Source organism: Rutidosis leptorrhynchoides, chromosome 1, assembly GCF_046630445.1.
Source record: "Rutidosis leptorrhynchoides isolate AG116_Rl617_1_P2 chromosome 1, CSIRO_AGI_Rlap_v1, whole genome shotgun sequence".
Classification (NCBI taxonomy): Eukaryota; Viridiplantae; Streptophyta; class Magnoliopsida; order Asterales; family Asteraceae; genus Rutidosis; species Rutidosis leptorrhynchoides.
Genome location: NC_092333.1, coordinates 508,875,049 through 508,887,522, shown reverse-complemented (window position 1 = coordinate 508,887,522; position 12,474 = coordinate 508,875,049). Strand labels below are relative to the sequence as shown.

The 12,474-nt window shown below is 35.1% G+C and overlaps 1 protein-coding gene across 1 annotated transcript; it reads right to left on the bottom strand.

Moving 5' to 3' along the window:
* Positions 1 to 1,291: 1,291 nt before the first annotated feature.
* On the bottom strand, positions 1,292 to 12,113 carry LOC139876206 (zinc transporter 2-like). Its single transcript, XM_071863497.1, has 4 exons — positions 11,631 to 12,113; positions 6,354 to 6,373; positions 2,918 to 3,024; positions 1,292 to 1,683 (listed from the first exon to the last, which is right to left on the bottom strand). Exons 1-4 carry the CDS (start codon positions 12,111 to 12,113, stop codon positions 1,292 to 1,294), a joined length of 1,002 nt encoding a protein of 333 aa, XP_071719598.1.
* Positions 12,114 to 12,474: the final 361 nt, after the last annotated feature.

Genomic DNA, 12,474 nt, shown 5'->3' with positions numbered 1-12,474 from the left:
GGCAGATTTGGTTCATTGTAATCCTATAAGCACACCAGTTGACACTTTAGGCAAACAAAGTTCTATTGTCGATAAACAATCCAACTCACTACCGCAGTTTAGCCGGGGCTCTACAATACTTGACCTTCACTCACCCCGACATAGCCTATGCAGTCCAGCAAGTGTGTCTTCATATGCATTCGCCACATGAAGCACATATGCACACATTGAAACGTATAATACGATACATCAAAGGTACCCTCTCTTTTGGTCTGCATATTTCGAAAAGTAAAGACTCTTCTCTCATATCATACACCGATGCCGATTGGGAGGGATGTCCCGACACCCGTCGTTCTACCTCCAGATATTGTGTTTATTTAGGGGATAACTTGATTTCGTGGTCTTCAAAACATCAACCAATTGTATCACGATCAAGTGCCGAAGCCGAATATAGGGGTGTTGCGAATGTAGTAGCCGAAACCTGTTGGATACGAAATTTACTACTTGAGTTACATTCTCCGCTTGCCAAAGCTACACTTGTTTTTTGCGATAATGTAAGCGCCATCTACTTATCCGAGAATCCGGTTCAACACCAGCGCACGAAACATATCGAGCTAGACATTCATTTCGTTCGTGAAAAGGTGGCACGCGGTCATGTTAGAGTATTGCATGTTCCTACACGATTTCAGATTGTCGATATTATTACTAAAGGATTACCGCGCATGCTATTTGAAGAGTTCAGACACAGTCTTTGCCTTCGAGACTCGAACGCTTTGACTGAGGGGGGATATAAGACAGTTAAATAATATATGTTGTAATGCACATGGTCAGTCGATATTGTATGTATCTGTACTTTGTAAACAGAGTCAATGATAACTAGAGTCAATACTGTAAAGTAGCATAGTTAGTTACCTCCTTGTATCTCTCATGTACAGTTGTAACTCTGCATTATAAAAGCAGATGACTTGAATGAATAAAAGCAAGGTTCATATTCCTTTAATTATAGACACGCGCTTTATAATAATGTATAGATGTATGTATATCAATATCAAATATCAAAGTGTCGTAAAACTGTGAAAATAGATATACAAGATCATTTTCCTAAAATCAACAAGTAATGCAAATTCTTGATTGTATTACCATGAGCTCTTGAAGTGACGGATTCATTAATAGTTTAATACACACTTCAAACAACATAAACGAAACTTTGTAACGAACAGTCACATATAATTAAATACATTAACAAATTATATAATCAAGAAACAAGATCAGAATAATCATTTTTTTTTTTTAAATTCCTTTTAACAATTAATTAATCCCAAAGCATCACAACTGCAATGACTCCAACTCCAAGAAGCACAGCAAAAAACTTGAAAAATGGTGTGTCAAAGTAAGAGTCTTGTTGTGGTTTAAAACCTTTAGATATAAGATGGTGAACGGCTACATACACAAACACCCCACAAGCAATACCCATGGAGATGGCATAGATCCAATATGCCGTTTCACCTTGGCTGGTGGCATCAATGGCAATACCAATTCCAACCCCAATTGGACTTGAGATCCCAAAGGCAAATGAGTAAGCAATGGTTAACATGAATGGCCGTTTCGGTATCAATCTCAGAAGAGCGATTCCCATTGCAACTGCTGCAAAAATCTTGTGCAGTGAGATTGTCCATAGGTTTCGCCATGCGTCTGATTTTGTGGCTGAAACATATCCAATTAACGTTTAAGTTAGATTTTATGTACGAATCCATTTGATCCTATTTAATATGGAGTCTGATGATTGACCCCATTGTGGATTAGAACATCAAAAACTACTATGTTTATAGTAAGGTTTACTAGTATTTGGCTTTCATCTCTTGCTAGCTTGGTTATTTTTTAAAAAAAATTGGAGCCGTTCAAAAAAAAAAAGTTACATACTGAATCTCACGAATGTGAGGTATAAGCTACAAAAGTGAACATGAAAACTTAATTAGCAGTAACAAGCTACAAACTGTTGCAATAACAACATATACCCAATCCCAATTTCATGAATGTGAGGTATAAGAGATGTGAAATGTAGACAAACATTCTTATTAACTGTTGTTGAAAACAAAAATTCAACCACAACATTTACCTTGTTTAACAATTTGTCTACATTCAAGACTTGCTAAGAGCAGAAATTAGCATTAGAGGCTTCACGAATCTTAGCGTTATGGTTGACAACATTCAAATGCAGAATCAAGTTTCTGCAAATCAATTTGCTCACATATATCTCACATAATCTAACCTTGTACGCCATGAGTACTTAATTATAAACAAAATCTCCTTCAAACATTTTTAAAGACTAACACGAGTAACCATCATATGTGCCTTTTTATGACTCCATATATATGCAATTCAAATAGTTCCCATATTATATACTTCATCTGTCTCAAAATAATTGTCATGTTTTGACTTTTAAAGCTCTTCTTTTTTAACTTTAACTTTAAATATTTTTATTTATGTCAAATAATATTCGATAAAAATTATATAAATGGATCGGATAGGTTCCCTAGTACCTTACTAGGGTGCCTAGCTTTTGATTAATAAAATTTTGATGTTCAAAAAAAAAAAAAAAAAAAAAAAATTAAATGTAGGTATTGTTATTTTAATTTTTAACAACTACTCCTATTATGTAACACAAACAAAGACATTTAACGTCAAATTGAAAAATAAAGATTTTGAAAAATCAAAACGGAACAATTATTTTGTGATGAAGTGTGTAACAAACAATTAGTTAAACGCTGTAAACTTTGTATATACATAATTAACAATAATATAGTGATGGGTAATACTTACGATGTAACTAGGACTTAAACCTTAAGTTGGGATATGATCTAGCTAATTGGATTATAATTACAACTTACACCATCTAAATATGTATTTCTAACATATAGAAAGAGTAAAGTTGACTTACATGATACTCCAACAGCAATACCCTCGAAAATGGAATGAAAACACAAAGCCAAGATAAGAAGAACAGTGTCACTTAACGATGACGTCTTAGCAAGAATCGGTGGAGTACTACACACAGGTCTAACTGTTGGAGTATGATACAAATTCAAAGCGAGCGGAAGCATTTTTAAAACTTTACAAAATCATACTCTTCCACGGATCATTGTACAAAACTTTAGCAAACAAAACAAAATTAACGAAATTAAACAAGATAAGATTAGAATACAACCTTTGTAGCCTTTTGAAGATCGAATCTGAAAAACCCAAAGAAGAGTTCCTCTAAACGGTAGACACCCAAAGTTCCAACCTTGTTTCAATCTATACCTTCTACATAACGGATCTTTTCTTTTTCCTTATTTCCACCAAAACCGAACCCAATTATAGATCTCAAGTATTTTGGTTACTTGAAAAAGAGAAAGAGAAATATCATTTTGTATGTGTGTTTTTGTATCTCAAGTTTCTATATCTTTTCAATACCAAGATTTGGTATTATATAGAATTAAAATTGATACAATAATACATATAATACAAATATAAAGATTTTGAAAGATTTTGAAAGATTTGCAAAATCAAATCTTTATATAAAATAAGATTTACAACTCAAATCAAATCTTATTTATATCAAATCAAATCTTATATATTATATAAAATATGATTATAGTACAAATTTTTATATAAAATAAGATTTATAAATCAAATCAAATCTTATTTATATCAAATCAAATCTTATATATTATATAAAATATGATTTGCAAAATCTAATCAAATTCTACATATTTAGATTTGTAAGTATATGTACACACATAAAAAAAAACTTACTTAATTTATTAAACCATTAACTAATGATTAATAAATTAATTTCCGATTAGAAGGTATATCAAACAATTTACGATTGGCCTTTGTGTGTGACCGAATAGGATAAATGGACTTTTATTATTTAATGTCATGGGCATATCTTCGGAATATATGTACCACGGTCAAACCACGGTCGAACCATAGCCAACCCGAGAACATATTTCCAACAGACTCCCACTTGCACTCACATTAATAATATTGGCTAGTCTTAAAGACACACCATGTGTAACAACTAGTCTGCTACGTTACACTCCTATATTTTTATTTATATCAATCATCCTTTTGTTCTAGATATCTTTATGAACGTGTGACATGGTTAAGTGTCAATCATCATCGTTCAAGATTATATTTCCCGATAGAGATTTGTGGTGATCAAATAGACTGCTATTGCATCAATTCAGTCGTAGCATGGCCATGTATTTAATGCAGCACAAATCAACGAGGGGCCCAGAGATATCGCTTCAACTTGCTATGAGAAGAAGGAACAAATTGCTTCAACTGTATAGACATCCACCACATCCCATATTGTACCTGATCTACACCCTTATGACTGGCATTTACGCACATCATTAAATACAGGTCAAAGTAGAATATAGTTTGTGTCAGGATTCCTCATACATATCCACTCTAGGATAAATGATATTGTCATCTTAGAGCTTACTTGTGACTTAACACCATGAAGTAGCATCTAAGTGTGGTCATTCCAGAACCTTGAATCAACTATCAAGTTCCTCATGAATGTAGTTTCATATAAGCCTATATTACTACACTTCATAGCAGCCTTAATTCAATTCTCTCTTCCTTAGAGAATGACCGACTGTGGAAGTTTATGAAATAGTATTCATTGGAAGTTAAAACATGTAAAATGAAACATGGCAATATACAATGAAATGATCGCATCGTGCGTATAATATAATCTCAATATATTAATCATCAGATCAATTGCAACATATATTATTGCCCAATGTTTAAAGTTTCAAACTTAACATAATAAATACAATCAAACTTTATCATCAATGACACGAATGCCAATAGACATGCTATGAGCATCATGCTTAGTCTGTGGCAAAGGCTTGGTGAAAGGATCAGCCAAGTTCTTAGTCGTGTCTACTCTACTTAATAATATGTCATTTTCTGCTACAAGTTGACGGATGTAATGGTACTTTCTGAGTATATGCCGTGTGCGCTTTTGTGACCTCGGTTCTTGAGCCAAGACAACCGCACTCACATTGTCGCAGAAAATCTCAACAGGATCATGGATTGTAGGAACCACTCCTAGATCCCCGATGAATTTCTTTATCCACATGGCCTCTTTAGCAGCTTCATTTACTGCTATATACTCGGCTTCTGTCGTAGAATCAGCAATAGTACTTTGCTTGCCACTTCTCCATGTGACGGCTCCACCGTTCAACATAAATACAAATCCTGATTGTGAAGAGCAATCATCTATATCTGATTGGAAACTAGCATCTGAGTATCCTTTGATGCTCAGCTCGTCATTCCCACCATAGACCAAGAACATCTCTTTGGTCCTCCTAAGATACTTTAGAATGTTCTTGACTGCTATCCAATGAGCTTCACCAGGATTGGCCTGATAACGACTAGTCATGCTAAGTGCATACGACACGTCAGGTCTAGTGCATATCATCGCATACATGATCGATCCTATAGCTGAAGCATATGGAGTACGACTCATGGTAGCTGACTCCAAGTCAGAATTAGGACATTGAGACTTGCTCAATATCATTCCAGGGTTCATAGGAACGCACCCTTTCTTAGAGTTATGCATACCGAATTTCTTCAGTATCTTATCTATATATGCACTTTGGTTTAGCCCAATTAATCTTCTTGACCTATCTCGATAGATCTTTATTCCCAAAATATATGATGCATCTCCTATGTCTTTCATGGAGAAACATTTCCCTAGCCAAGCTTTGACATCTTTCAGTGTCGGGATATCGTTTCCCATGAGTAATATGTCATCGACATATAGTACAAGGAAGACTACAACACTCCCACTAGACCTAACATAGACACATGGCTTATCTTCGCCTCTAATAAAACCAAATTCTTTGATCTTCTCATTAAAGCAAAGATTCCAGGTACGAGAAGCTTGTTTAAGTCCATAAATGGACCTTTGAAGCTTGCACACACTATTAGGATACTTAGGATGTACATAACCCTCAGGTTGTGTCATAAACACATCCTCTGTTAGTTTACCATTAAGGAAAGCTGTTTTTACATCCATTTGCAATATCTCATAGTCATAAAATGCAGCTATGGCAAGAAGTATTCTAATGGATTTCAACATAGCTACTGGTGAAAAAGTTTCATCATAGTCTACACCATATTGTTGCGTGTAACCCTTAGCCACCAGTCTGGCTTTGAATGTGTGTACATTTCCATCCATATCGGTCTTCTTCTTGAAGACCCACTTACACCCAATAGTTTTAATACCTGGTATATGATCAATCAAGATCCAGACTTGATTATTATGCATGGATTGGATCTCGTTGTCCATAGCCTCCTTCCATTTGGCAGACTCGGGGCCTGTCATCGCTTCCTGATAGGTAATAGGTTCATCAGAATCTATATTTTCGTCATCACCCTCAAATATGTGTAAACTATATTTCTTTGGTGTTCGACGCACTCTATCAGATCTATGTATGGGTGGTGGCTGTAGGTCATTTTCTCTTTCAATTGCAGGCTCATCGACCTCTTGAGGAGAATCGGTTCCAATATCGGTTTCCATGTCGGTTGATTCTTGAATTTCTTCAAGGTCAATTTTGTCCCACTGGTTCCTTTCGATATGAGATCCTTTTCAAAGAAGACTCCCCTTCGAGACACAAAGGCTTTGTTCTCAGTAGGGTTGTAAAACAAATATCCAAAAGAATCAGCCGGGTAACCAACAAATAAACACTTTTCAGATCTGGGTTCAAGTATATCTTGAGCTTCACGACGAACGTAAGCCTCACAACCCCAGATTCTTAGATATGAGAGAGACACAGTTTTACCATGCCATATCTCATAAGGTGTTTTGGAAACTTTCTTGGTTGGGATGAGGTTAAGGATCCTTGCGGCAGTTTATAGGGCGTAACCCCAAAAACTGATTGGAAGCATTGTGCGGCTCATCATGGATCGAACCATATCAAGTAATGTTCGATTCCTCCTTTCAGCCACACCATTATGTTGTGGTGTTCTAGGAGGAGCTAATTGTGAGATTATCCCACAACCCCATAGATGATCACGAAATTCATCATTAAGATATTCACCACCTCTATCAGATCGGAGAATCTTAATTCTTTTGTTCAGTTGATTTTCTACTTCGTTTTGGTATGCCTTGAACACTCCAAAAGTTTCAGACTTTTGTTCAATTAAATAAACATAGCCATATCTACTGAAGTCATCAGTAAATGTAACGAAGTATCGTTCCTTGTGTCTAGTAGGCGATCTGAACGGACCGCACACATCAGTGTGTACCAACCCCAACAGATCCTTTGCCCGTTCACAGCTTCCTGTGAAAGGTGCCTTTGTCATTTTTCCTGATAAGCAAGATTCGCATTCATCATACGATATTATATCAAATGATTCTAGAATTCCATCTGACTGGAGTTTGGCTATGCGTTTCTTGTTTATGTGGCCTAAACGACAATGCCATAGATACGTTTTATCCAAAACATCTTTGGATGAATCAACATTGTAGATTGAACTATCATTTAGCTTTGCTGTGGTTTCTAAGATGCCTTTACAAGGACTAGCCTTGAAATAAAACATCCAATTTTTGTGAACAAGTATTGATCCATTATCAAAACTAAAATTAAAACCATCATTAAATAAAGCATCAAAAGATATAATGTTTCTTGCCATTTCGGCACTGTAGCAAACATTAGATAAAACAATACATAAACCAGAATCAAAAGAAAGCTTGTATTCTCCAATCATGTCAACAGAGGCAACATTCTTATTCCCCATGATTAGATTAAGCTCCCCGGTCTTCAGCTTCCTACTTCTTGTGAGTCCCTGCACATTTGTACAAATATGAGTACCACATCCCGTGTCCAATACCCAGGAATTAGAAATAGTAGTATTGTTTAGTTCAATCATGAACAAACCTGAAGGTACGGCGACTCCCTTAGCCCGTAGTTCATTAAGTTCCTTCAAATACTTAGTACAATTTTGCCTCCAATGTCCTTTATCCCCACAATGAAAGCATATTGCTTCTTCAGGAGACTTGATTTGCGGGATCTTTGAAGTAGAAGAGTTAGCAATGCCCTTAGGTTTAGGTTTGAAGTTGGACGTGCCAACCTTACCCTTTCCCTTGTTCTTGCCCTTTGCTTTGTTTTTCTTCTTCTTAATCCCACCTTCACGAATGGCTAGAACGGTAGTTGCGAGTTTAGCTTTGGCCATGTTAGCCTCAGCGGTTTTTAACATGCCATGGAGCTCCATGATTGTTCTCTCCATATTGTTCATATTATAGTTCATAATGAATCCTTCATATGCACTAGTCAGCGAGTTCAGGATAAAATCCGTTGCAAGCTCCTGACTTATGGAAAAACCAAGGCGCTCCAACCGGTCTATGTACCCTTTCATTTGTAGTACATGGACACTAACACTACTTCTCGTTGCCATTTTGCAAGATACGAGAGCTTTCACGGTGTCAAACCTTTCTTGCTTTGCTTGTTGTTGGAACATGTCCTTGAGTTGGTTAAGCATGTCATATGACCCTAAGCTCTCCATGCCCTTTTGGAGCTCTGGAGACATGGTCACCAACATTAAGCATGCTACCTCATTAGACTCGGAACGCCGTTTTTCAAACTCGTCCCTAGCCGCTTGAGTAGCTCTCGATCTGGGTTCTGCCGGTAAGGGTTCCTCAATAGCCCTGATCTTTCCTTCCATCCTAAGAGCAATTCTTAGGTTGCGAAGCCAGTCCATGTAGTTCAAACCCGTAAGCTTGTCCTTTTCGAGGAGCCCTTTAAGGCAGAAATTAGTGATTGATGACGGAGTAGGATTTGTGTTTGTTGCAGACATCTGTCATATTTTTATTTTTAAAGTAAGTTGTATTAGTTAGTTTGATATGTTTAAACCTTGTTAAGATAATTACCCAAGTGTGTTTAATATTCAAACTATTATAATTAACAAGGCTAAGATCCATATTTCACTTATGTTAACGACGGATTCGCCGCGGATCGCCAACCATAAGCTATTTAGGTAGGTAACTATATTACCAATTTCATCCATTATGAAATTCTTAGGTTCTGCGGGATTTAGTGATAATCAATTATTTCACTTGGCATGTTTAATCCCTTCTACGCTAATCCTTCCTCGTGGCGGGTTTGCCGCAAACCACGATTTCAGATTGTAAACCGTCCGTGATAGATACACGTGAAATCCGGCCCAAGACTCTCGGGTATCGCGAAATTCACCTCACCCTTCCCAACACCCAATTAAAGTCCGGCCCAAGACTCTCGGGTATCGCGAACTCTAACAAGTAGAAGTTTCGGATGTGTGTACTACTCATGGATAGCGTAAAGTTTACATTTAAAACGGGTTTTTGTTTTCTTTTAGCAAAAGTTGTTTACACCATTTTAAAACATTTGCTAATTATGTATTGCGTGTTGCGTTTGTTAAACTAACTTTAACCAAACCGTTTTATATGATTATTGTCCCTTTTGTTTTTTTTTTAAAACATTTTCTAGCTAGCATGGCATAGACAAATAATAAAATAATAATAATCATGACACGCAATTATCGGTAGTATGCCTCGAGTCCTATGCGTTTTTCCGGTGAGCCAACACACGGAAAAACATGGTCAACTAGGGACATAACCTTGTGTGACAATTGGCTCCCACTAAAACCGCCATCTCCATTATATGCTCGGATGGGCTGCCTTGTGAACATCGTCTTCTTGATTTCAATCTTGGTTGCATTATCTTACAAAATAACTATTCTATTTTCTATACTATTACAAATACAATATAAATAGAAAGACGACATGCAAGTCGTTTAATAAATTATTACATTCATCCCGAATAAATAATAAATTAAATCATACAACCAAACATCCACACAAGGGTCTTATTGAGGCAAATACTACCGATTTCATACAACAATCACATACATAACAAATGGAGTGCCAACCGTCCATTTTCATATAACATGTTTCGATAAGGATTGATTTAAACAACACTTAATGGCACTTATAATATTCAATCCTTGTTTACATAACATATGTATGTAAACCCACTTCATATTTTGTAAGTATGGTTTTCATGCCAAAACCATCCAAATAAACATATTAAGTGAATCAAAACATGTTGGAGATTTATTCACCTTACCAAAGCATAAAGTCTAAAATTAATAATTTTAATTTTCTCATTTCATGTAAAACATGAAAAGAATTCATGTACTTTATTTTCCTAAACATTGAATCTTTAATAGTCAACATGCAAGTTACCATTAAAATTTTCGGATTTTGGCAGATTCATACATGTAACTTTAAATGGTCATATCTTACTCATTTCTAATTCGTTTTCGATGAATTTTTTTTTCAAATTTAAGTTCTTTCAGTTAGCTTTCAAATGAAATTGGTCTCATATAATAATATTGAGTTTAAAGCCCCGAAACAGTCCATCAAATACGGACTGTCCAGGCTGAAAAAAAATTTCTTAAATGAAAAAAATGAATTTAACCCATTTTACATTTTGCCAAAATCCAAGATTCAAATTAGTATTTAGGAAACATAAAACATAAATTATGATACTTGTTTTGCATGTTTGTTATGCATGATCATCTCCAAGAATCATGCACAACGCATCCATCAAAACTAAATATCATAAGAAAAGTTTGTTAAAACTTGTACAAGATGGCTCGGATACCACTGTTGGAGTATGATACAAATTCAAAGCGAGCGGAAGCATTTTTAAAACTTTACAAAATCATACTCTTCCACGGATCATTGTACAAAACTTTAGCAAACAAAACAAAATTAACGAAATTAAACAAGAGAAGATTAGAATACAACATTTGTAGCCTTTTGAAGATCGAATCTGAAAAACCCAAAGAAGAGTTCCTCTAAACGGTAGACACCCAAAGTTCCAACCTTGTTTCAATCTATACCTTCTACTTAACGGATCTTTTCTTTTTCCTTATTTCCACCAAAACCGAACCCAATTATAGATCTCAAGTATTTTGGTTACTTGAAAAAGAGAAAGAGAAATATCATTTTGTATGTGTGTTTTTGTATCTCAAGTTTCTATATCTTTTCAATACCAAGATTTGGTATTATATAGAATTAAAATTGATACAATAATACATATAATACAAATATAAAGATTTTGAAAGATTTGCAAAATCAAATCTTTATATAAAATAAGATTTACAACTCAAATCAAATCTTATTTATATCAAATCAAATCTTATATATTATATAAAATATGATTATAGTACAAATCTTTATATAAAATAAGATTTATAAATCAAATCAAATCTTATTTATATCAAATCAAATCTTATATATTATATAAAATATGATTTGCAAAATCTAATCAAATCTCTACATATTTAGATTTGTAAGTATATGTACTCACATAAAAAAAACTTACTTAATTTATTAAACCATTAACTAATGATTAATAAATTAATTTCCGATTAGAAGGTATATCAAACAATTTACGATTGGCCTTTGTGTGTGACCGAATAGGATAAATGGACTTTTATTATTTAATGGCATGGGCATATCTTCGGAATATATGTACCACGGTCAAACCACGGTCGAACCATAGCCAACCCGAGAACATATTTCCAACACTAACGCCGTTAACTGTCCTCCCCTCTTCAACCTCTTCCGCCACTTTATTTTCCCCTGAAACACCTCTTCCGACAACATACAATATCACACAATCACCCAACATGGTAAGAAGGTAACTAGAACATGCCAACATGAAAGCAAAAGGGTAAGTTTTTGTAGTAAGTGATCCAAATGTCTCATTGGAATCACTCAAGAAATGCATAAGAGATGTCCCTAAGAAAACTCCGCCTGCAAATTGTGTACCCAACAATAAAAAGCTCTCGTTCCATCGATAAAAGTATGGAGAGATCCCACCAGCAAAAGTGCCGAAAAACAAGATGATCAAACAATAAACTTTAACCAAAACCAAGCCTTTCGAGTGCAAATCATGGGTGGTTTCTTCGGTATTCTCATCATTACCACCATGGACTGAGGTCAAGGCAATGAGTAGAGAGACTATACAGATGAACAAATGAAGAGTTGACTTTGACCTCAGAACATTGAAGGAGATAGCCATGGGAATGGTTTAAGCTCTTTTAACACTTGTTTTCTTGCTTATATATATGAAGTACTAATTTTTAGAGTTCATGTTGTGTTAGGGTGTGTAGTACAGTGTTGACTTTGTAAATATTGTACTATAACATTAACACCAGTTGTCACATATCATGTCAAACGTAGATAATATAAAATAACAGATTTGAAAAATTCATATTATTGTTTTTTTTGGACAGCAAGCTAGGGGACTAACCTACCACGACGCGTTCATCTTTCGCAGGAGGAAACTCGCACCAATTCCATATGGTTGTTTATAATCATTCAAAGATCAAGGAGAGTTTAAATGAAATGAAGATAAATTTGTTACTATAATATAATTAATT

Coding starts and splice junctions, on each gene's coding strand:
- LOC139876206 (XM_071863497.1), bottom strand. CDS start 12,113: ATGGCTATCTCCTTCAATGTTCTGAGGTCAAAGTCAACTCTTCATTTG. Junction 6,374..11,630: donor AGGTTGAAGAGGGGAGGACA/GTTAACGGCGTT, acceptor ATTACCTATCAG/GAAGCGATGACAGGCCCCGA. Junction 3,025..6,353: donor GAAGCGATGACAGGCCCCGA/GTCTGCCAAATG, acceptor ACCTGTGTGTAG/TACTCCACCGATTCTTGCTA.